Source organism: Desmodus rotundus, chromosome 9 (assembly GCF_022682495.2).
Source record: "Desmodus rotundus isolate HL8 chromosome 9, HLdesRot8A.1, whole genome shotgun sequence".
NCBI classification, from domain to species: Eukaryota; Metazoa; Chordata; class Mammalia; order Chiroptera; family Phyllostomidae; genus Desmodus; species Desmodus rotundus.
In genome coordinates, this window is record NC_071395.1 from 67,547,968 (window position 1) to 67,573,984 (window position 26,017).

The 26,017-nt window shown below is 42.0% G+C and overlaps 1 protein-coding gene across 3 annotated transcripts in view; it reads right to left on the minus strand.

Annotated features, from left to right (window-relative positions):
- Positions 1 to 23,280, minus strand: part of MYOCD (myocardin) — a 91,765-nt gene extending 68,485 nt beyond the window's left edge. For 2 of the 3 annotated variants that reach the window (XM_053911698.2, XM_045199219.3), the window contains exon 1: positions 22,913 to 23,280. In XM_053911698.2, coding sequence (XP_053767673.1) covers positions 22,913 to 22,967 — 55 coding nt within the window. In that variant the 5' untranslated portion in view covers positions 22,968 to 23,280. The remainder of the gene's footprint in view (positions 1 to 22,912) is intronic. The other variant, XM_045199220.3, reaches the window with a different exon arrangement.
- Between the last annotated feature and the right edge of the window lie 2,737 nt (positions 23,281 to 26,017).

Genomic DNA, 26,017 nt, shown 5'->3' on the forward strand with positions numbered 1-26,017 from the left:
CTTCAGTCTCCTCCTTTGTAAAATAAGAAAGATGAACTGCCCATCTTGCAGGCTCCTTGGAGTGCTAACATTTCATGACACTTGGTTCCATTTTTGACCCAGGTCTTTCTTTGTACGTCTCAAATTCAGACCTCTGAAAATTTTCATAATTTCTAGAGTTGTCCCCATGAGATTACAATATTTCTTGTAATAGTTCTTAGTATTATGTTCAAAATGCTACAGGAGGCCTACAAAATTGCAAAAGGTTCTAAAAGTCAGCTGTAAAATGTAGGGTCCAAAACTGACCCTCTAAAGGAAAGTGTGAACTCAACTAGTTATTACTTCCACGAACACCACAGAAATCTTTAGAATATTTAAAATCACCAGCCCAGTCTGGTAATCATGCATGTATCAACCAATTCAGCCTCTCAAAAAGCATTTAGCAGTTCCTTGTTATTTGCTGAGGCATCTGTTTATAGTGAAGATGCTACAAAGCTATTTCAGGCATGAAAGATCTAGTGGAGATGAGAAGACACACACATTTGAATTAGATAAAGTGTTAGCAACATGTGATTAAGGAATGCAAATACATAGAAGGAGAATTGGACTTTTCATTTTAATTAAGAGCTGGACCTTTCATTAAGGAAAACTGTACCTTTAAATTTTCAAGTGAGAGTCATATGGGTAAGATGGGTGATAAAGGGCATTCTTGACCAAGAAAAGAACACGCATAAAAATTTGAATATGGAATAAACATGATCTGCCCATAAGAGCTCTATGCCTGCTTTAACCCTGTGCTGTCACCATCTGAAATTTTTATCATTTTTGAACAAGGGGCCTGCATTGTCATTTTGCATTGGGTCCCACAAAACATACAATGTCCTCCAGAATACGTCTGATGAAAGAAAGGGATTGTATTGCAGAGTGGTAAGAGCTACTAGTAGAAAAGAAGGTGGGGATTCAGTGACAAAAAGCCTTGACTATTATGCTGAAGTGTTTTGGACTTTATCCTGCAGAAAGAGGGTAGTGCTGGCATTTTCTGCGCAGCACAGTAATATGGTAACACTGAGATTTTAGGATGAGCAATCTTGTGCTAATGTGAATGGGGACAACACTGCTGGCTTAAAGACTCAGCACAATCCATGCATAAGACAAAAAAGTCCACTTGGACATATTGGGAATGAGGAGAGGAGGGAAGATTTGAGAAACGAGTGGAAAAAAGTTACTACGTCTTGATAATAAATTAAGGAAACAAAGAGAAAGAGGAAGAAAGGGTGAGAGAATCAGGGACAGGTGAATCAAATTTATATGACAATTTTTTAAAGCAGACTTTTGCAAAAAAGTAAAACAACAGACAAAAGGGTTGTTACTATGATTTTTCACAGCAAAATTAGGAAGGCTTCCAAGAGCCTTTGAGGTAATGCTTTCATCTTCACACTTGACAGGAAGGTGAACCCACTAACATCATTCATTCATTCATTTAATAGTTTTTGATCCCCTACTATTCTTCCAGGCACCGTATTAGACAGGGAAGATCACTGTGAATAAAGCTGGCTGGGGCTCTGCCTATGTAAATTTTGAAGTCAAGAGAGAGAGAAGGGTGTTAAACAACTACAACTGTGGGATGTCATGAAAAGAGAGTTGCATGTGGTTTGGGAACTACAGAAGGCTGTTCTGGTCCTTTCTCCCAGGAAACTTAAATAAATAAATGATGTTGTTAAGCCCACAACATTTCATTTGCTTCCTTCTGGTTCCGCCCAACAACAGCTCACAGCTCATGTGTGCAAGTGTACACGTGTACGAATCATTTTTGTTTCCTAAAGATTCGCGTGCCCTATGAGAGAGGGAGATGCTGACAGCAAACTTAGCAGCAGAGTGAAGAATAAAAGAAAAAATGAATGGCTAGTGATAGCTGCCTTTTATTCTCTTCTGAGTAGTTTTTTTCCACTGGATTTATAAGGAAATGCCCCTCCTCTTTTTTAATCTGTCATGGATGTGGTTTTCATGTAGCTAAGATATTCCCCCTGGGATGCCTCTCCCAGATCACAATTTTTGTGTCAAAGATGCATATCCACCAGCCCACACTGGGCTTTTCCCCAGGAATTTTGGAAACGGGCCTGGGAGAGAGCAACCTCAGTAGCTGTGGGGTGGTCCTTGCCAAGCACATGGACTGGGGAAAACAGGAAAGCTGGTGTAGAGAGAGGGAGAAGAATGGAGTACCACTGAGAGCCAGGGAGGTGCAGGTGTCCAGTCCCTGATTCCAGCTTACTTTCTTCCACATCCCAACCACATGCCTGTTGCTGAGTTCCATGAGACACACTTGTACCTCCATAGTAAGTGCTCTTTTTTGCTTAAAATTGTTCAAAATTTCTATTATTTGATTCTCATTTGTTTGCAAACCCAGAGGCTTCCTACTGCTCGGTGTTGAGAAGGGGCATCCAGTGGAGGTGGGAAGCTATGAGAACAACCAAGATCCATTTTGAAATCCTGTCCTGCCAAAGACTCCTAGGTATGTGGACTTACAGTTTATAAAGGTGGCTGAAACATCCACATGGAGCCAGACACTGGCACACCCAGGAACTGGGTTAAGAATGCCATGGAAACTATTTTGGATGACTGTTTATGTGGCGTTCTCTCTATACAATGCCAGGTACACACCACTAGCTCTGGACACAACAGAGCATCAGTCAGCTGAAGGCTCTTCCTGAAGAAGGGCAGTAGTACCTGTGCATAATTTAGTCCTTAAACTTCTTTTTTGTTGACTCCTACCCTGGGTTTAGCTGGATCGACCTCCATGTACAAACCCTGACATTCACCTTGTTGCCTTCAAGGACACTGTCAGATGCAGGCCATGAAGAAGCTGCTGGAAGGGGATGACATCCTGGAAAGTAAGAAGCAGGACCATGATTGGAGGTTTCAGGTCCCTTCCAGAGCTGAGAGCCAATATTGTAGGACACAAATTTATAACTCAAACTCTCTTCGTCTTGCCCAAAGGACAGCCAACCCACAAAATTCTTTCCTCGACCTGGTGTTATCTGAATCTGGGAAAAAAGCCACCCTCCATATGAGTAGCCTGAGCCACTCGTCATTCTGATTTGTTCTTCCTTGGGGTACACAGGCATCAAGCCACCTGGTAAAGAGGAGACAGGGCCACCACTGACATAAAGCTGGGAGAATGTGGCCCGATAGGTCTTGTTGTCTATGCTGTTTCTGCCCCAATCCTGGCCACGTTTCCTAAACAAGGTTGAGAACTAGGGACTATTTTTGTGTGCACTGCTGAGGCCTGAGAACACTCTGCTCCTTGCTTTCCGAGTCCAGGTACCAATAATAACTTCTCCCTGGTCAACCATTGCCCTGTATGCTGATGCACAGCCAGATGGTTGCAGTGACCAAGAATGATATTGGCCCAAATGGCTACCCATCTATTGCTGGAAGTGGCCAGAGAAGAGGAAGCAAAATGATGCTCCTATCACTGAGGGACCCCTTCATGGTCTGGAGGAAGAAGGAGCTGGAGGGGAGCTGGCTTGGCCACGGTGGCCCCGCAGGTGATCACCATGGCCAAGCCAGATGGGAGAGGCCAGGCCGGCACACAGTGCTCTTTCTTCACCCTAAGAGATGTTCTGAGTCAGCTTCCTTTAACAAGACTGAGAATCATTAGCCCAGGCCAGCTCCTGGCACTGGGCGTTTGGAGGGTAAAAACCAGGAGAATATTGAAATCCAAAGAGCCCTAATTCAGAATCATCAAGCAGTTACTTCGATGACCAGGCCTCAGGCAGGGTCTAAAGTTGTTTTAGGATGTCTGTTCACACAAACACTGGGAAGCCATTCCTTCCCTAAGCACCACACTCTCAGTTTGTCAAAATATTTGAAGAAGACTAATTCATGCCTCAAAAGGAATTCTCTCTCACTCACAACGCTGCCAGGTTTGTGAGCTTAGGGCTTTTATATCACAATATCTCAAGTCACTAGAGGGAGAGGAAGGTGGACCCCAAGTGGAAATGCGTTGGGGCTTGCCATGTCAGAGAGGGGGCAGAATTCACAGTGCGCATGCTCTCTGAGAGGACACGCTGAGGGTCAGATAACTACAGCCAGCTCTGGCCAGTTTAGGTGCCTGTGAGAAGCAGTACATAGGCTCTGAAGCCAGGGGTTCCTGAGTTCAAGTCCTAACTTTTCCGTTTATTAGTCATGACATTTCCTTAACAGGGAGGTGTTTCGGTTTCTCCATCTTGGGGGGTGGGGTGGGTGGGCGGGCAACAGTACCTCCCTTTAGGATTGTTGTGAGGGTTCAGTTAGTTACACATGTTTAGAGTGTGCCCAGCGACAGATAACTTCTGGCGTGCTCTGCTGGGCCTGCAGTGAACCTCCCCACCCGCTGCCTGCATCGAGAGGACAGGCAAGCGCAGGGCACCCTTTCATGACAGCTACCCCATAGGGATCGCTCTCCAGCTGTAGGGACTTTTCTTGTACCACAAACAGGTCCCTGAAGTACAGAACAGAAACTCAGCAACTGACATAAACAATTTCAAACAATAATCTCAGAAGACAAATCGCTCCATTTGGTCATCAAGATTCCTCTCTCAGGCTTTCCCTGCTTGTTTATGTGTTCCATGGCTAAGCGCCACAAGTGAATTAAGCAGACGCGTGCACGCGCCCTGACATAACAGGAGGGGCCCGCGACAGGAAGAACCTGCCATCTGACTGGCTTTCCTTGAAAGCTACTGCTGGGGAGGTCCGAGAAAAGGGAGTCTGAGTGATGCCTCCTTGTGTCCAGCTGTTCACTGAGAGAGGTCAGGAGACCTGGGGCCCAGACATCCAGGTTCCAGTTCTCTGCCATTTGTGTGTGTGTGTGTGTGTCTGTGTGAGCACATGCAGTGAATTTCAGCAGGTCATTAACCCTTTCTGAACATTGGTTTTTCACCCCTATAAGGATTATATCATTATAAGGTACCATTATACTAAGCGGGTAATTGCAGAGATCAAACCAATACTCCTTTAGCAGTGATACATTGCTACACAAAAACTAATGAAATTAATGTAGTTACCCAGTAAATAACTGGATGGGAATTGGAAATAAAGGGGAATTAGAACTTGAAACAAAGGGTGTATTTTATGAGGGGAATGAAAAGGAATTACCCCAAATTAAGGGGAAAATTTTCTTTCCACATTGCTCTAGTCCTTAAATATCAATTAAGTTCTTTTGAGTCCCAGTTAAGCCTATGTAGTATGATAGCATTTAGAGCACATGTTGCCTTTTCTGATTGTAACACAAATGCATGCTCATTATACAAAATTGGGAGATTGGGCAAAAGTTTCAGGGTGGAAAATGAAACTAATGGTAATTCAGGTCTGTAGGAATGCTAATACTTTGCCGTCTTTCTTCCAACTCACAAACATGTACATGTATATAAAAATATCTACTCTATGATTTCTCAAGAATTTGGATTGTATTACATATGCAATTTTAAAAACTCCTTTGTACATTGTAAACATAGTTTCATCTCGTTAGATATTCTTTGAAAGTACAATTTAATGGAACTTTCAAAAACGTGCATGTTATATTACATTTTCAATAGATTCATTCTCCTTTTGTCAAACATTTTGTTTTTCCTTCAATTTTTCTGTAGCATATATAAGACTACAAAGGCCATACTTCTTTGACCCTTCATGTGATTATATGTGTGTGTATACATATACATATAGACATGTATACAATAGACATGTATATGTATATGTATTATGTATTATATACCCACACTGTTCTATGTACTATTATTGTATTACCATTTAATATATCTTACTATTGTATATATAAATACATTTATATATTACATATGTGAGTATGTATGTGTGTATATATCTAAGAAAGTATATACATTTCATTAATATAATGTACCTTTACATTTTGGGAAAACAGTTAATGCACACATGTTAAAATTTTTTTGAAGTGTTAGAATATAATCTTGGCCTGTTTTTTTTTTTTTTTTTTTTTTTACCAGGGTTTGAAGCAGCCAAAGATAACATGACAGAATATTTTCCATTTCTGGGGCTTTCTGAGGTATCAGGTTCTAATCTATGTGTTAAGACCAGACCCTCTGCAGAGGCTGGCATTCCATTAAGCCAAAAGCTCCCTTGCAAAGCCTAGCCCTCAACCAGGTCTCCTCTCCCAGTCAACACTGTGTTGACCTGGATGAATTTTCACCTGTCCTTCTAATCTGTTTCCTTCCGTCTTAAAGCCAGTGTGGATGGCTACAACATGCAAAGAAAGTTTGAAGCAGAGGGACCACTTGGTAGAGAGCCCCTGGTTTGAAAGCCAGGCATCTGCACTTTGCAACTGTTGTGACTCCTTGGATACAAATTCCAAGAGGGGTTATGTAGGAAATTTGGTTCTGGGAGCCCAGAGTCCAGAGTTCTGGTGCTAAATCTACAGAGTGACCTTGGACAAATTTCTTAATGTTTCTGACCATCAGTCTCCTCATCTGTATAACTAGCTTTACAATCTCAGAGTCTGTGTGAAAATAAAAGCACATTAAATGATATGATTTACTTTATTTTATTTTTTTGGTGAGGAGAGTTTAATGTACCATAAAAGTAAAATGTGTTAAAGTACCAGGGACATACAGGGGGGAAATGAATTGTCTGGCATCAGGGCAAGAGCTGGAGGGGCAACTTTCTCCCAGAAAGAAGTGCTGGCAGAGGCATTGTTCCTTTGCTGAGCCCTCCCCCACAGAGCCGTCAGACAAGCACCATATTTGAGTCTCCATTAACCTGGCTCACACTGTTTCTCCACACTGGTGATTCCCTGAGGCCCAACCCCACCCATCCAAGCTGTTTCCAGTGGCTTTTCCATACAATGGCCTGTCCTGGCTCATGCTGCAGACTTTCTTAAGATCTCTCAAATAAGCAGCATCTGGCCTTGGCAAGCCCCATACCACTTGCTAAGTGGCCCCAGGCCTGGCACTAGTGGAAGCCAGCCTTGGTTTGAAACTTGGCTTCTTCCCGGCATGTCCAAGCCTAACACAACTACCAGCCATCTCTAGATCACTTTGTAGCTCATGCTGGTTGCCCCAGGCATGGGTGGTGGCTGGGCTTGGCTTACACCTCTAGGAAGGCCTCAGAGCCAGCTCAACCAGTGGACAGATTTAGACCACACTGAAGCACCCACACAATTACTAACATCAGCAGCACACTCAAGGGGTGGACTCCGTAGGCACCAGAGCCCCCACTGAAGCCAGGCCTGCTCTGTGGGGTGGGCCCCTGCACACCATGTCCCTATGGTGGTGTTGGCCAGTTCTCACAGCCGATTGGCCTGGAGGGTAAATTCCTTCCATCAAGGTGCCAACAGCAGTCAAGGCTCGACTATCACAGGAGGGTGTACATAGCCCATGTGTGGGGGGGGCATGCCTGGAACACCCAGATTGGGACACCAGGAAGGCTGTGACACTGAGCCCCACAGGACACCTACTACATAAGGCCACTCTACCAACTCCAGGAGATGTAGCAGCTCTACCTATTACATAGAAACAAACACAGGGAAGCAGCCAAAATGAGGAGACAAATATTTCCCAAATAATAGAACAAAACACCAGAAAAGAACCAAATAAAATGGCGACAAGCAATCTCCCAGATGCAAAGTTCAAAACATTGGTTATGAGAATCCCCAATGAACTGAGGGGAAGAGTAGATGAATTTAGAGAGAACTTCAACAAAGAGATAGGAAACACAAAAATGGAGATAGAAATCATAAAAAAAAGAGTCAGAAATGAAGAATACAATAACTGAAAAGAAGGATACATAACAGGGAATCAAGAGTGGAGTAGATGAAGCAGAGAATCAAATCAGAGATTTGGAAGACAAGGAAGCAGAAAACACCCAAATCAGAACAGCAAAAAGAAATAAGAATCCCAAAAAAATGAGGATAGTTTAAGGAGCTTCTGGGACAAATTCAAGTGTACCAACATTCACATCATGGAAGTATTAAAAGGAGAAGAGAGAAAGCAAGGAATTAAAAACCTATGTGAAAAAATAATGACAGAAAACTTCCCTAACCTGGTGACAGAAATAGATATATGAGTCTGGGAAGCACAGAGAGTCCCAAATAAGATGAACCCAAAGAGGACCACACAAAGACACATCATAATTAAAATGCCAAAGGTGAAAGACAAACAGAGAATTGTAAAAGCAGCAAGAAAAAAGCAGTTAGTTATGTACAAGGGGACTCCCATTAGACTGTCAGCTGATTTCTCAACAGAAATTTTGCAGGCTAAAAGAGATTGGCATGAAATATTCAAAATGATGAAAGCAAGGCCATACAACCAAAATTACTCTACCCAGCAAAGCTATCATTTTTTTAAAGATTTTATTTATTTATTTTTGGAGTGAGGGGAATGGAGGCAGAGAGGGAGAGAAACATGAATGTGTGGTTGCCTCTCACACGCCCCCTACTGGGGACCTGGCCTGCAACCCAGGCATGTGCCCCGACTGGGAATCGACCAGCGACCCTTTGGTTCGCAGGCTAGCACTCAATCCACTGAGCCACACCATCCAGGGCAAAGCTATCATTTAGAGTTGAAAGACAGATAAAGAGCTTCCCAGACAAGAAAAAGCTGAAGAAGTTCACCATCAGCAAACTGGTATTTCACAAATTGTTAAATAAGCTTCTTTAAAAAGGAAAAGAAAAGACCAAAAATGTGAATAATAAAATGGCAATAAATGCATATCTATCAACAATTTGTTTAAGTGCAAATGGATTAAATGCTTCAATCAGAAGATATATGGTGGCTGAATGGATAACAAAATAAGACCTTTACGTCTGTTGCCTACAAGAGACTCACTTCAGATTGAACAATACACACAGAATGAAAGGTAAGTAATGGAGAAAGATATTTCCTTAAAATGAAAACAAACAAATAAACAAAAGTTTTGGTAGCAATATTTATACTAGCCAAAACAGACTTTAAAACAAAGTCTATAACAAGAGACAAAGAAGGACTAGCAGTTCCACTCCTGGATATTTATCTGAAGAAACCCAAAACACTAAATCAAAAAGACATATACATCCATATGTTCATTACAGCATTATTTACAATAGCCAAGATACGGAGGCAACCTGTGTCCATCAGTAGGTGAATGGACAAAGAAGAAATGGTGTGTGTGTGTATATATATATGGGGAACACACACACACAGAGGAATATGACTCAGCCATAAAGGGGAATGAAATGTTGCCATGTGAAACGACATGGGTGGACCTAGAGGGTGCTGTGCTGAGTGAAGTGGGTTAGGCAGAGAAAGATAAATGCCATATGATTTCACTTATATGTGGAATCTTAAAAAACAACAACATCAAATTAACCAACAAAACAGAACAGAAACAGACTCATAGATACAAAGAACATTTTGATGTTTGCCACACGGGAGGGGACTTGGGAGGATGGAGAAAGAAGGCAAAGGGATTATGAAGTACAAATTTGTATTTACAGAATAGCCACGGGGATGTAAAGAACAGTCAATAGTATTGTAATAACTACATATGGTGTCAGATGGGTGTTAGATTTATCAGGGCAATCACTTCATGAGTCATATAAATGTCTAATCACTGGGTTGTGTACTTGAAACTAATATAATATTGTATGTACCTGTAATTGAAAAATAAAAAAATATTTTAAAAAATGAAAACAAAAAAGGTGTTACAATTTAGCAGACTGCTCCACTAGCTGTCTGATCCCCAAACTTTGTTTCTTCTGGAGAGAGCTGCCCCCTTAATTTTAGTTTTAGACAGAACAGTATTTTCAATCATACGGGTAGGGGTTTAGGTTTCTCAGTAGAACCTCAAAGACAGTCATGAGTCTTTGCTGAGATCTTATAGCCACCAGTAACCTTGCAGGGGTCCAGACAAGGCCGGGGATCTCGCTCTGCAGAAACACACGAAGACCTGAGCTGGACACCCCTCCTCTCTAGAGGATGAAAATAGTAAAAACTCCTTCCTCAAACATTTTTTTTCAAAGGGAGATAATAAGTGATAGTATGTATGTAAATCACTTTATTGAACACTGTAAATTCTATAATGATAATAATTATGCTCTTCACTGAAACATAGCCTGGGGTAAAAAAGAAATGGGAGTAGCTCACAGCAAATCTTAGAGGATGATAAATAACAAGAGGCTGGTTGTTGCTGTTGTTGCTAATTTAGAAACATACCAGTATGATACATTATAATAACTTTTAAATTATTTAAAAATATTGTAAATTAACATTCCACAGCATATTGAAATAAATATAATAATTAATATATAATTATACTAACCTTTAAATAAAATTACTACCATTTATGGAGTACATATAAGCCCATCCCAGCACTTTTTATATGCCTTTTCCTAAAGTCTCACAAAACTTCCACAGAGAGGTACTTCTGAACCTACATTTACAAATGGAGATGTGGAGGTTTGAAAGTTTGAAGAATATATATGCTCAAGTTCATACAACCAGGAAGAGTGGAGTCAGGATTTGAACCCAGGTCAGCCAGACTGCAGCCTATATCACAATATATACATTTAAAATTTCCAACATAAGTTAATATTAGGGCCCGTGGGTTTTCGGTCTCAGCTGAGGAGCAAGTTTTCTCGATTGTAGTCTAAAGGCGAGCATGCTCTCAAATTGGTGGGAATAACAACTTAAACCCCCAGGTGTTCAGCCAACTCAGATTTAGTTGTTCTTCAGAGAAGGTGTCTTTCATCTCCTGTTTCTTCAGGACAAAAGTGAACAAGCAAATGACAGTCACTGTTAACTAGTTCATTACCAAAGTTACTCCTGTTTATTAAAGAAGGTAATAGGAGACACTGAATAAATAATCAAGATAAAGAATAAATGAAAAAGAATATAAGAAAAATTACAAATTATTCATAATCTCGCTACAAATGCATCCTTCCAGTCTTTTAAAAAAATATTTAAACACTTTTTGTATGTTCATGGTATGTCTTCATCCCTAACTTATTGAGTTTTAAAAGTATTTTCCTTCCTTCCCTCCTTCCCTCCTTCCTTCCTTCCTTCCTTCCTTCCTTCCTCTCTTTCTTTCTTTCTTACTTTCTTTCTTTTTCCTGCCTTATGGTCAAGATATTAGCCTGATATTTAGAAAGTTATTGGCATTTCTGTGTGCACTGAGAGAGGGTGATAAATTTAAAATTCTCTCCCAATAAGTTTAAAATATGTAATCAAACTAACCTCGGGCTTCATATCCCCTAAATCCTCATTTGAATTTTTGTCTATGTGATTAGACTTACAGAAGTATATTTTTTCTACTATTATAATGTCAATTTCTCTTCTTTTTAGAGATATTTTAAAATTTTCATAAGTACCTATACATTCTTAATATAAAAGATTCAAGTAGTGAAGATAGGTCCTTGCTCTCCTCCTACTCTGAACATCATTGTGTGCAACTTGACTTAGATTATTGAATGTTTTTTCTGTGTATTTATGTCTAAATAATTTTAAGCATAAATGTAATTGTGTTGCCTGTTTTACAATCTGCTTTAAAAAATTAATTGTATGACTCGGAGATCTTCCCATGTGAGTTCATATAATATTTTATCACTTTTCTTTTGCTTTGAATTATATTTCATAGAATGAGTGTATCATAATTTAATCAACCACACCCTATTGATGAATGTTTATGTTGTCTCCACCTTCTACTTGTTAGCATTATAAACTATGATGCAATGAAAATCCCTGCACATACAATTACTTCTTTAGAGTAGATGCACTGAACTTTCTTGACTGTTGGTAAGGTCACTTGAAGTCCAGTAGAAACCGTCAGACTGCACTCTTTAAGCCTCACAGATGAGCTGGTGCACAGGATGCCCGTGCCTATTTCTCCAGCTGTCCAACACTTGATGTTATGAATATTTCAAATTTGTGTAACCTGATGCTTGGAAAAAAGGGTATCTTGCTCTTTTAATTTGCATTTTCTTGAATGTTAATAAGTTGAGTATATTTCATGGGTTTATTGACTATTTTTCCGTTTTGAATTATATTTCTCTTAGGTTATATACTTTTAATCTTATGTTTATACAATTCCTTGTAATAACTTTGACATTCTCACTTCACGTATTTTCTTTCAAAATACTTTTTGTCTTTTAAAATTTTTTGGTGATATTTTTTCCATGTAATATTTTAAACTTTGTAAGTGGCCGAATACACCAACTTTTATTTCTACTGTGATGTTGGTGACAGGCTGGGGGTGGTTTGTCCCACTCCAAGATTATAAAGTTGTTCTCTGGTTTGTTCTAATATTTTATAGATTTCCTTGGCTCTTTAATCCATATGGAATCTATTTTAAGATATATTATAAAATAGCTAAATTCATTTATTTCAGAATGGATAGTAAAGTTCCCCAAAAACCTTTTATCACATATTTTATTGCTATTTGAACAATCACCACTATTATTAAAGATGAATAATTAATTAGAGATTAGATTCATACATATACACATAAAACTATGTATATATATGTATACACATACACAAAATTCTGGCCCATTGATAATATTTGCCTTTTTGACCCCTGATACTAATTCCTAGTTTGTTTGTTTTTTACTTTTCAGTTTTATTGAGGTATGATTGACAAAACTGTAATGTATTTAAAGTTTACAACATGACAACTAGGATTCATCACCTCGAGTTAATTAACACACCCACCACCCATACATTTACTTTCTGGGGGGGCAAGGGTGAGAACACTTAAGTTGTAGTCTCTTAGAAAATTTCAGTGCTGCAATTCTGTACTATCAACTGTAGTATCCACATTCTATATTCGATCCTCTTATAACTGAAAGTCTGTACCCTTTTACCGACCTCTCCCTATTTCCTCCACCCTCCAGGCTTTGGCAACCCATGTTCTACTCTCTGTTAATAGAGGAAGGGAGGGACAAAAGTTTACAGTTGTTTGAATGAAGAAATAATACAATAATTAATAAATAATAATACAAGAATAAACTCTGTGCTTTGCATGCTCACAACTGTAAACCTACTTTTGCCCAAGTTTGTATTTCTTGAATAGCTATGTTTAGTGTTTTGGGGCAAGTCTACTGTTACAATTGTTAGTTTTCAAAAATTTCTTGAATATTTTTTCTCAAATAAACTGAGATTGAAATAATCAAGTTTCATTAAATGTCTTAGGATTTGGGGGGGATGACGTGTATAATTTGTAGTAGAAACTAGTGTCTTGGTAAATCACTATTTAGAGAATCAAGCCCAATAATGGCAATGGGGTGTATGCCTGGAGTTGTAGTCCGGAATGAGGTATATTAGACCCAGTGGGCCAGGTGTGTGTAAGTGAGCGGTGAGGCAGGGGTGCGAGCCGGGGGCTTTAGGTTGCCATAGAGATGGTCACAAATGGGATCAGATCTGGCCTCTGTCATTTATTAGTTATGTTACTCTGACCAAGTTGTTTAACATCTTACATCTTTGAGCCTCAGCTTCTTCATCTGTGAAATGGGGATAATCATTGCACTTTGGTAAGGATTAAATGAGAGAGCAAAAGTGCCACAGATAATAGGTTCTCAAGAACTGCTAGTTATATTCACTTCTCCTCTGATGAATCATCAGTCATATCTGGTCATAGGTGGTCCCCACATAACAGATGACACACAAGTTCTCAAAGTTATCAGGTAACTGTGGCTCCTTTTCCTTTAGGACTGAAAAGGTGTGAAAAGCTCATCAAATATCAGTTACCATTGGATAAGTACCCAAGGTGACTCTAAGCTAGTTCTGTTATAGGAGCAAGAGTTCATTGCCACATGGAAATAGGATTATGGTTAAGCTTTGTACATTGTTAGTACTCCAGAAATACGAGCTACCATAATGGATCATAAAGATTCATATTCATTATCCCCACACTTAGAAGTTTACTGTAAAAAATAAGTATTCTATAAAAACAATCCAGAGGAAGAACAAGATTATGTGCATAAGGATTTTCATATTAGTGTTATTTTTAATATAAAAATTATAAAGGGCTAAATTTTCCAATACAAGTGGGAAAGGTTTAGTAAGTTACTATATGCTCACTCAGTGGACTTCAGTACAGTTTTTAAAACAAGAATTATGCTGCTATGTAGTCAGCTTGAAAAAGTCCTTACAATATTACACTGACTGATAAAAAAGCTGAGTGTAAATGTATGCATATACTCAAATATAACCTTATAAAAATCTTTATGCATCTGGACAAATATCTCTACAAAATAGTAGAAATATTTAAAGCATTGAGATTATTGTTCAATCAATTAATGTGGCATAGCATTTTCTGGAATTTGCCTGCTCTAGAGCCTCATAGTGCCCTGTCGGGAGCTTGAGTCCCAAAAAGTTCCACGTGGAACTCTACTTCAGATTGAGAACCCTGCCCGATCAGTCCCGAGAGAACAAAGCTGAATGGCTTCCTGAAGGGAGAGGGTTTCTGGAATTAGGAAAGCCAGGACAGTTTATGGGCCAGTCATTTCACCTTGGGGCTGTTTGTCTATATTTTATGAGAAAGAAACCGATGATTTTTTGTACAACTAAGAGGCTGAGGGGAAAGAGATGCAGACTGAGGCATGGAAAACTTACATGGTGATTCAGATTGGTGTGCCAGACAAGAGGTGCTAATCAAGACATACTAAGTATTTGAGAAGTTGCATATTCACTCATTATTGCTACACATACCATGGATGGCTAAGTTCCTATACATGAGGGAACTCAGTAAATACCTTTTACAAACAATATTACAGTGGCTTAATCCACTGTTTCTATGGCTAGGATGCTATGGTTTTTCAAATGACCTAAGGCTGAGGAACACAGCAAATGTCACCTGGAGTGACTGAAGTGGTAAGGGAAGTGCTCTAATAGTGTCTGTAAGGAAATGGGAGAATTTATCTTCTCTCAACCTATAGGAGAAATTTATTTTTTCTCTGGTCCTAAAGGGTACCTTCCTGGGCCTTGTAAAAATAAAAGTCAGGAATTGCCCTTATTTATTCTAAATTTCAGAGAATAAACAATACATTTTACTTTAAAAGAACTTGGAGACCCTGGCATTTTATCTAAGAATAATAATCAAAGTCTGATTAAGTAATGCCTGGCATAGTAGCTATTCTGGATGATCTCAGAATAGAAGTTAGTGCAAGTTACTGACTTAAAAAAGAAAAAAACACTACCTGCTTAATAAAGTTGAAAATCAAAGTACTAAAATTGTAAGACTGCAAAACTACTATTTGGCTACAGTTTTTTGCTTTTTAAACTTCTCTTTGTGTCCACACAAACCTCTTAACTACTCCGTGCTTCTCTCTTGCGCAGTCATGCCACGTGGGGAACGGGGACTGCTTTCTGTAAAGGAAACCTTCGATAACTCTCAAAGATCTTTCCCTCACAAATGGCATGAATCACTTTATCAGTATGAAAACAAAGGCCCAGTGAGCTGAGGCGACTTCCCCAAGGTCATGGGGTCACAGTGGGGTGTGAGGAGGTCTCTCTGGAGATCAGGAATGAGACCCAGGAGGCAGGTGCCTGTGAAACACACTTGCTGGCTCCTCCTTCCTGATCTGGGCAGAGATGCAAGATACATACATAGCTGGTCAGCATCTGACCAGTAAGTTCTTGCTGATGAGCTGGAAACAAGGGAGATGAATGAGCACTTCAGGCTCTAGCAGCTCCTGTTCAGATTGGGCTTTGTGAAGTATGTGAAGCTCTAGCCCTGGGCTCCAGCACTGCTGTTTCTGCCACAGACTTGGAGGTGCTAGTCTCCAGTCTAATCCTCTTAATCAGAATCCGTTTAGTTTGGTTTAATCCAATTTAACTAAATCGTATCATATACAATAAAAGATGAGCACCACTCTTTATGGCCTTAGAAGACAATATTTTTATGTACCTCAGGTACACAAAATGAGATTAGTCATAATTCTTGGTCCATGTGGCACTACCACACTATCATCATCGGTCTATGAATCAAGATTTTATAATTAACTTGCCCCTCCCACTCTAGATGTGCCTACTGTACTTGTCTGAGTTTTGTATTTCTATTCACTGATTCCTTTTTTTTTTGCTATAGTTTTAATGCCTAAATGTATCAAAATATATTTTGTTTACTGTTTTACAGTATTCTTTGGGCATAAGATAAAATGTATTATCTTAACACATATTAAATGGTTCCTTCTCTCTGCCAATCACCAGTAAAGATGAACAAATAAATAAAAGTTTTTACCCTCATGGAATAACAAATAAAATGTCTAGTATGCCCAGTAATGATCAGAGCTAAGACAGGGAAAGTTCAGGGGCCGAGAAGGTTGGGACTCTTGCATATGAGATGGTGGGTGAAGGCCACCTGGTATCTCAGGAAATCTAATACAGTCGGACCTCCGGGGAGAGCAGTGATCCTGAGTCATTCCCATTTAAGATGAAAAATACACTCATCTTTTCAGGTCCAGCTAATTGTGTTCCACTGCGGATGTCTGAAGGTGCAGCTTGCAGAAACCATGCACAGGTGTTAGAGAGAGGCTCTCATATTCCTCGTCAGGACACAGAATGTGTCTTTTCTGCTCCCTACCTTCTCCCTGGCTCCCAGCACAGTCTCCATTACAGGGAGCCATGAAAGAAATATTTGTTGAATGAATGAATTAATAAATATATAACTCTCATACCACATTTTTCAGATTGACTGGGAGCTCCTCAGGGGCAGAGAGTTGAATCCTCTGAGGGATATTTTTGGGGTGCGGAATCAGTCCTGACCCCCAAAATAATAGATCTGAGGAGTGAAGGGTGAGCCAGAGATACATAAGCAGCAGGAAGGAAAGAGTTCTTACCTTGGGGGTGGGGAGAGCTTGCCAGCAACATCCACATAGAGATTAACCCCATTAAATGAATGACTGTTGGAAACCCATGGCTTCTCTGGTTGGAGCAGAATCTTCCACAATGTGTCTGCCCAGCTGGACATGCCCTGGGACATGCCATGTCAATACAGTGCAACACGTCTGGGAATCACTGTCCTTTAGAAGCTCATAATGTACATTAGAAATATTACAGCTTTGGAGAAATCCTGAAGTTAAAAAATACAATTTAATTTTTCAGTATATTCTGCCTCCCACTTAAAAAAAAAATCCTGCTAAACAACTGTGGATTTAGTCTTTTATGGATCACCCTAGAGAAAACACTGGGATAATGGGTAGGTAACCCATGTTATGAGAAAAGTTCTGCAGGGCAAAGTCTGCAGGACAGAGGCCTTACGGAGGTGAAAGCTGGGAACGCCACATTGGAAGTTGCTGTCATAGACAGAATACTGCCCCTCTCGACTCCAGAGGTACCCACGTCTTAATCTCTGCAACCTGTGAACATGGTCTTATGGACTGAATTGTATCCTCCAACCCCTGACTCGTGTCAAAGCCCTAATCCCCAATGTGATGGTATTTGGAGATGGGCCTTGGGGGGTGGGGGGTGATTAGTTTGTAGGAGGTGACAAGGGTGGGGCCCTGGTGATAGGATTAGTCCCCTTATGAGAAGAGATACCAGCTATTATCTCCCTCTCAGACTCTGAGCAAAATGAGGACACAGCAAGAAGGTAGCCTGCAAGCCAGGAAGAGGGCTTTTATCAGAAAGTGACCCTGCTGGCACCCTGCTCTTGGACTTCCAGCCTCAGAACCGTGAGAAAATCAATTGCTGTTGGTTTGCCACCAGTCTGTTGTTAGAGCAGCCAGTGCTGGCTAGGACTCACCGCACAGGGGAACCAGTGCTGCAGGTGGAATGAAGGTTGCCAATCAGCTGACCTTAAACTAAGAAGATGATTTGGGGTAAGCCTGAAGAGATCGCAAGGGTCCTTAAATGTGGAAGACAGAAGTAGAAGATTAGAGTCAGAGAGATGGTTGAATATGCTACACTGCTGCCTTAGATGGAGGAAGGGGCCACAAGCCAAAGGATATGGCAGCCTCCACAGTCTGGGAGGTTAAGAAACCAATTCTCCTTTAGAGTCCCCAGGAGGAACGCAGCCCTGCTAACACCTTGGCCAGAGAGACCCTTTTCAAACTCCTGACCTCGGTAACTATAAGATAATGATACATTTGTGCTGCTCTAAGCCACTGACTTTGTAGTAACTTGCTATAGCAGAAGTAGGAAACTAATGCCGTCGCCACGAAGGGAATTAGTGGTTGTAAGCAGAGGAAGGCAGGAGACAGTCAGCCATGGACAGTTTGTACAGAAGTGCAGAGGGACAATTTGCCCTTAGGTTCTTCCTGTTCTGATTATGTCTAGTAGAAATTCCTGAAAGATTTTAATGGAACACATTTCCCCAACCTTTAAAAATATTCTATTGGTCATTTCAATAGCAAGATGGAATTGGGGACAAATTATTTGTGCTTCAGTAGGCTTCACACCCAAAAGCTGTCAAAGAAATTTTGAAAAGAAGACTGAACATATGAAACAATTGAAATAATTTTCTTGAAGGCTGTTGTGTTAATTATGAAAATGGTAGGTGTGAGTTATTCATTCATTCTTTTAAGAAATATTTAGTGTGCATTTGGCATATGTTAAGTTCCCTGAGCATATAACAGTTCAGAAACATCACAAGAATGCTTTTACAAAGCTTACAGTCTTTAAAACTTTACAAAAATACTTAGGGCCATTCATTTGGAAAGTACCAAATGTTAGGGCTGGAAGCAACTTCAGTGATAAACTAGCCAAAATCCTCTATGATGTAGATGAAAAAAATGAGGCACAAAGAGGTCAATTAAATTAGATTAAAAATGTATATCTATATATCTATACCTATATCTTTATATAGTTAGTTTTATAGGACAAATAATTTAACCTATATGAGTGTCTTTTCCATAATAGACATGACAAGGCACTGGGTTAAAATATTCGTCCTAAGTTATAAAATGAAGTAACGATGAGGGTAAGGCCAGAACTTGTACTTCTCTTGAGACCCTGGTGGAATTTTCTTCAGTAGTGTCCCGATGGTAAAAACCTCTGCATCAACCTCTTAATCCAGTCTCCTTGACTCACTGAAGAAACATTCAGTCTCAGAGATGTTAAGGATCTAGCTTAAAGCAGAACTCATTTGTCCTGTTAGTTGATCTGAAGGCTGGAGGACAGAAAACACACAGAAAGAGTATGGTGTATGGCATCCTGAGATGTCCTTTGCTTTTCCTGGGAGGACACAGAGCAATCACCGATGCTGGAGGCCCATCTCTGGATGTTGAAGAATGCGGTGCTGGTGTGCTCTACCACCCAACGCTGAGCTGAGCTCCGCCACTGACTTTTCATGCCTGTTCTGCATGGCCCTCGGCTTCTTTCAGCTGTGGCCCCCAGTCTGGGAGCCCCTGCACCTGAGCAGACTGTCTGCTGAACTCATTTTCCTCTTCCCCTTCCTCAGAAAGCTAAAAGGGAAGTTGTCTTCATCTTCCCTAATCCACGTGCTGGCTCTGCCCCCAGAGACCCAGAATTCATGCTTATGGCACGCCCTCCTCATTCCAAATCTCTGCTTTCATGCCTGAAATGCAAGGTTTGCATTTTGGGGAGTCTTTGGGCACCCAAATTTTGAGAGTGTGATGGATCCTGGATGGGGCAGCAGAGAGCGTTGAGCAAAGACCTCTCAGGTTGTAGGTAGGGTTGCCAGATAAAACACAAAATGCCTAGTTCAATTTGGGTTTCAAATAAAAACACACCCTCAATATTACAGTATGCTAAAATAATCATTGTTTTTCTGAAATTCAAATTTAACTGGGCCTCCTGTATTTTCATTTCCTAAATTGGACAACCCCACATTTGTGGGGGATAGACACCAGGTCCTGGCAGGTGCCAGAGTGCTGAGCTGTTTGAATGGGAAACGGAGAAAAAGAGAAAGAAACAAACGAAACACAATAGTTCTTTAGAAGCAAATCCATCAGTGCCCATCCCCTCATTTTGATCCTTCATGCATGGTGTGTGTACACACTATAAATCCTTGTGTTTTGTTCACACAGGATCATGGTATGGAGGAAGATTGTTGACAGTGATACTGATTACTGATGTTGACCAAACAATAGTAAGATTAAAAACCATAAAACTGTAGTTAGTTTAAAAGTAACACTGTTTGTTGCATTTATGTGACCTGCCTACCATATCTGCCCAACTGCCTCGCAGCCCGGTCTCAGTTTTGCCTGTGCCCAATCTTTACGTATTTTCAGAGAACCACAGAATGTTACTGAAGGGTCTGAGAAATCATCTAGTCCAACTTTGGCATTTACACATGAAATAACCAAGACTCAGAGAGAAAGTGACCACTACAGAATCTGGCTGCTTAGTAATATCAATAGTAGAACAATATTTTTTAAGGGCTCACTAAGTGCCAGGCATTTTCCTTAGTGGTCTGCTTACAGGATCACATTTAGTCCTCACAACAATCCTATGATCATTCTCATTAGTCAAATGAGGCGCCTGGAGGCAGACAGAATTCTGTAGCTTATCTAAGGTTCCAGGCTCTGTGGCTAACAAGTGGAGATGCCCACTAAAATCCCAGCTAGTGTTGTTCTAGACCCACATACTCAACCATGAAACTGTGGCCGGCCTCTCAGATAAGATGAGTTTATATCATCAAACGTGTTCATACATGGGCACTGTCACAGGTCACTGCTCCTGTGGCATGGAGTCTTCCTTAATCACAAGGTCACTCGAATATAGCTCACAGGAAGCTGGCCGGACGCTGTGGCCATTCTGGTCATCTTCAGAGTCCAAGCAGTTATCTGCTCACTAATAAACAAGCCCCATATCACAAGGAGTCTACTATGATCAGAGAACAATTTAGTTTCATTAATTTTTTTGAAATATTTTTAATGAAATATGAAATACCAGGGTCTACTGTCAAAGCAAACATTAGCAGTCAGAATTTTATGAGTTTACATTCTGAGTAGCTCATGAGAGAAAAGAAGAAACAAGGAAAAGAGAGAGAGAGGGAGAGAGAGAAAAAATCAAAACAGGGAAGAAGGCTTCCTAATCCACTGTTAGTGACCAAATAAACCAAGTCTTCTCAGGAAGAGGCAGGCCCGTGTGTGAACGCACTGCCAGCCAGGCTTCCCCGGCGGTGCAGCTGTAGTTGTAATTACACCCAGAAAGAATAATCACCATCCTCAATATTACGTCTCCTTAGTTTTACATTCTGCTTGCTGTTCTTCACTGCATTTCAGATGATCAACCCCTTGCATCACAGATGATCAATCTGCTCAGTCCGTTTCCAGACCCAGCTTCCCTGCTTATCAGAGGTGGAGGACTGAGCATGCCCGTGTCTGCTTTGACCCCATGTTCCCCGGCGCTACCCTTCCTGTGGCACCAGAGCCTGTCCAAGATTTAAAGGGGGGGGGGAAAGAGGCAGCAATTGGCATTCTCAGAAGCTCCAGAGTCTGCCTGGGAGACCCCAGAACCACACCAGTCCATGGAGGCAGGAATTGGGAGCTATCATCTTCCCTCTGGGCTGCATCTCAGAGGGAAGGCTTTGATTGATAAACCTGTCCTTGCAATCCCATCCAGTACCTCACCAAATCCTTTGAGAGACAAATGAGCACCCCCTCCCCCCACTGCCCCCCACATGAACTGGCAAGGGTGCCTTTGACATGAATGTAGCTTTTTGCAAAACAAACCTGCATCCTCTTTTCTTCAGAAAGGTGGCAGTGTTGCCTTGCGGTTTTGACCAAATTACAAAGCAGTGGCCAAGTCTCTAGTGGATTAACAGACCAACTACATCACCTCACCAAGGGAAGGAGAGGAAGGATGTAACTAACCAACACTGAACCCAGTGGCTGGCAGACGGGCCCCAGAGTACCAGGGCCCTGAGTATTATGGCAGCTAAGCTCGAGTTTTCATCTTGTTCCAACAGTACAGAGACTAAGAAAATCTCCAATGGAACCACAGACATCTCAAAGCCAGGAACATCTAAGGCAATCACAGATAACCCTTACTTTCCAGCATCCACTCTCCTCATTCTTGAAACATCCATCCCAAGTGAAACACTGAGTGGTCCTATTAGAAAGGGAAAGAACTCTTAGCAAACTAGGCCAGCATCCTTCCAGCACCTCCTCTATGGAATGTTCACATCGGAGTTCTCACAAATGAATTCATCTTCTAAGTAAAAGTTCTGCCATTTATTGAGTGGCTTGTTACTGTTTATAAAACCAGTATTATACACACAGTTATGGAGGAAGAACTTAAGAAGGTAAGTGTCTCTGTCTAAACGTGGAACCCCACACATTCAAAGCCGCCATGGGTGCCTGTACCAACCCTTCGTGAGCAGTGCCCAGCGTTCCCATCTCTTTCACTCACCTTCACTCAGCGTCCTTTGAGAAGTTTCTCTATGCGCTACTGACACAGAAATTTGGGGGGAAACTCTCCATTTATAAATATCAGATGGTTTGGGAAAAAATATTTGTGGCACTGGACATTTTTTTTTCCTACAGTGATGTCATTTGAAATACTTGTTGTGCTCCAAATTTGCTATTTTTACTTCCCCCAAGTGACTTTTTTGGGAAATACATTGTTTGGATTAGCTACATTTTAAGTGACCCCTGTAATCTGATACACAGCATCAGGTTCATCTTCTCAGCAATTATAACTAATATTATGCAGCTCATAATCTTGAAATCCCTTATTTGTTCATTTTCAAACTTGTTCCTTTTTGGTGAATCTTCCAATTTTTTATTCACAAATACACAAAAAAAAATAAAATAAAAGGATTGGCCTTTTTACAAACAAAACCACATTCAACGACTCAAAGGACTTAAAAACGGAAGACAGGAAAGGCCCCCAAAGTCAAATAAAATTTTCACTTCCAAAATGTGCTCTTGGGGAACAAGGTTGAAGCAGCAACGGCTGGCTTTGAGCCATTTATTGGAAAGCAATCTAGAGTTGAGAAGTGCAGGAGAGGAAAGTTTAGGAAGGAATGCTAAATGCCTCAGCCCTACCTGATCTGAACTTGCTCCTAATCAGCAAAGAGTGCTCAGCCCCCAGGAGGGTCATGTTGAGTCTCAGCGAGCCGCTGGTCCCTTGGCCAGACGCCCCCTGCTTTCCACCAGGAACAGGCTCCCGGGAGCCCAGCTGACAGCAGCTAACAACCCAGAATTCATCCAACTCTCCAGAACTCCCCTGGGTAGGAGTACAGTGGCAGTCTGTGGCCGAAACCAGTGTCCCCAGAAAACTGGTGTCTCCCCCCTCGCCGTACGGGGCTGGTTAACTCTTGGCTGGCAGGACCCTCCTCCTCCTGCGTCTGGCCCGGAGCAGCGGCATCCCAGGCGTTCTTGGCTGATGTCATAGGCTGCTAGCGTTTGCGGAGTATTACCACCACGCCTTTATCAAGCTCCGAAGTTTGCTATCTGATACTTTTTTACTACTGACAGGAGCTCAGCCAATCAGGAGCGGCGAGCGGGGGCCAGAGACTTGGAGCAGCCAGAGGCGTCTTCCGAGCCGGGTCTTAACTCTTTGCAGCTGGCTGAGAGGACGTGGAGGCGCAGTGGCTGGAGGCAGGGCGAGGGTCCGGCACTGGCGAGGGGCAGAGTTAAGAATCCAGAAGGACAGACAGGAGGGTTGCAAAGCGCCTGGGCTCTCAGATGGTGCACGTAGAGGGTTTGGACTTGGGTGGATTGGAGCCGCGGGGCTTCCCCGCCGCCGGGCGGCTGCCTGGGAGGCGGGAGAGGCGTGAATCTCCTACCCGAGATGCGGCGCGCGCCTGCGGGACTCGCAGCGCATCGCGCTTTGCAGATAAACTGGACCACTTGCAGATTAACAAAGCTTCTAATAGACCGAAGTTCCCTCTTTCTCTCCCCGTTTGAGGGTCTCAGGCACAGACTTTATACACCTTGCAGCTCAACTATCAGACTTGGATACATGTCCACGGAGAAAACGAAAAGCCTTTCATTTTTGTGGGATGTGCGCTTTCTGGACAACCTGACTCAGAGTGTCTCCACATCCAGCAGGACACAGTGCTCTCGTCCGGGGAAGACGCACGAGTTGAACGCCCTTTTGTACTCTCAGTAGGGTGAGATTCGAGGATGGAGGGTGTCTGGAGCAGGGGGCAAGTCCGAGCTGGGGGGTTGGTTGTGCTTAGGGTGGAGAGGCTTGAGGGCTTTTCCTAGGAGGTAGTGAGGCCCCCCTAAGGGCAAAATCCATTTGAAATTGAAGGCCGAACATTGCACACCCAGAATGTGCCAGGGGTTATCCGCTCATCAATAAATAAAATAAAGACCCTGCTCTCAAAAAGCTGCTTAATAGTTGGCAGCACAGAAAAAAAACAAAACAAAACAAAACAACAGGCTATGTATGTATGTAAAGTAGGGTTGAATTTTATTTGCAATCTTAGATGCACGTGGGCCTCCAGGTATCATCTATTACACACATGGCTGCTTGTGTCTCAGGAGGCCCCTAAACCCTTAAAATATCAGTGGGTGACAGATGAAAACCTGACATGACAATAACTCATGGTACAACTTTTAATGTCCCAGGTCTGGGCCTCTGCCCGAATTCTCTGATTCTTGAGTCCACTCTTTGGATCTGAGCAGTCATTCATTTAACTAAGGTCTTCTGGGAGAGACCACTAATCCAAATGTGTCAGAAAGGAGGCAGCGCAAGCCCACCCATGTTCCCTTTGGGAAGAGTGGCCTGGCCGCAGAGCCTGTGTAGAGGCTGATGACGTGTGCCCAAGCTTTCCAATGGTTGTGCAGCATTCCCATATAGGCTGTATTACTTTCTTAGGCCTGCTGTATGCAACAGGCCGAGGGGCTTAAAACAGTGCAAATTATTCTGTGCAGTTATTCTGCCGTCTGGGAAGTCAGAAGTCTGAGATGAGTCTCCATGCGCTGGAATCAAGGTGTTTGCAGGGCTGGGTCCAGTCTGGAGGATCTAGAAGACAGTTGTTTTCTTGCCTTTTCCCAGCTTCTGGAGTCTGTCTATGTGTCCTGGCTTGAGGCCCCTTCCTCCATCCTCAAAGCCAGCAGCAGTTGGTCAAGGTCTTACCATGTAGTATGGTTTTCACCTCTACCCTTCTACCTCCCCCTACACACTTAAGGACCCTCATGAGTACCTTGGGCTCACCTGTATAAACTCTGGTGTGAGGTCAGATGATTAGCAACCTTAATCCCTCCCATCTGTTACCTTATTCCCCTCTGCCGTATACTTTAGCATGGTCACAGACTCCTGGGATTAAGATGTTAACATGCGAAGAGGGGGCTTTATTCTGCCTGTGAGACAGCATGACCCCTCTTTCAAACCAGCATGTTCTTGTCCTCAGTCAATCCCCAGGCTCCTGGTCTTCAATGCAAACAGGTCAAGTGGAAGGAGGTTTGGCCATGGGGATGTACAGGAGCCTGAAGGAACCCTGGCAAGCTTGGAGATGCCCGTGGCAGGGAGGTCTTGTGTGGGGAAGAGACTGGTAGGATAAGGAACATTGCTGGATTATCTGAGTAGAGAAAAAAACTATTCTGAGCAACTTTTAAAACAAAAGAAATCCAAACAGATTGTTTTCCTGAGGACTGTGGAGTTGAGAAGAAGGCAGCTTGGCAGAGAATTGTTTTCTTAATGAAAGTTGGGATAAAAACAGCTGAAGCCAGCATTGAATATAAGGGTCTGCATGACCTAGCTGAGTTGGACAGGAGTAAATTGTTTTTCCTCTGATGGCCTGTGTGTCTGCAAGTGCACATGTGTGCAGGGAAGCAAGTTTCTCTTTTCAGTGTATTTGGGAAATCCTGGTAATCATAGCCTTCCTCAATTTTCCCATCATACTGTGGAGCTGCCTTCTGGGACTTATACCCCCTATGGCATGGAATATCCATGGATATAAATTTGCTCATATAGAAGCTCATCCTTCTCCCTCTCTATGCAGGCATTTTTTGAGAAAAAAAAATTTTAGCGGGACTTGATGAGGATGTTCCCAAGGGGAACAGCATGGCCTGCGGTGGGTTGGGAGCAGCAGGCCAATGCAAGAGTGGGCCACCAGGCTCTGGCCTACATCTGGTCGATCTCCTCAGCAGCACTTCTCTGCCTCACTACCCTGTGACCCTCTCTCCTGAGGCCTGGAG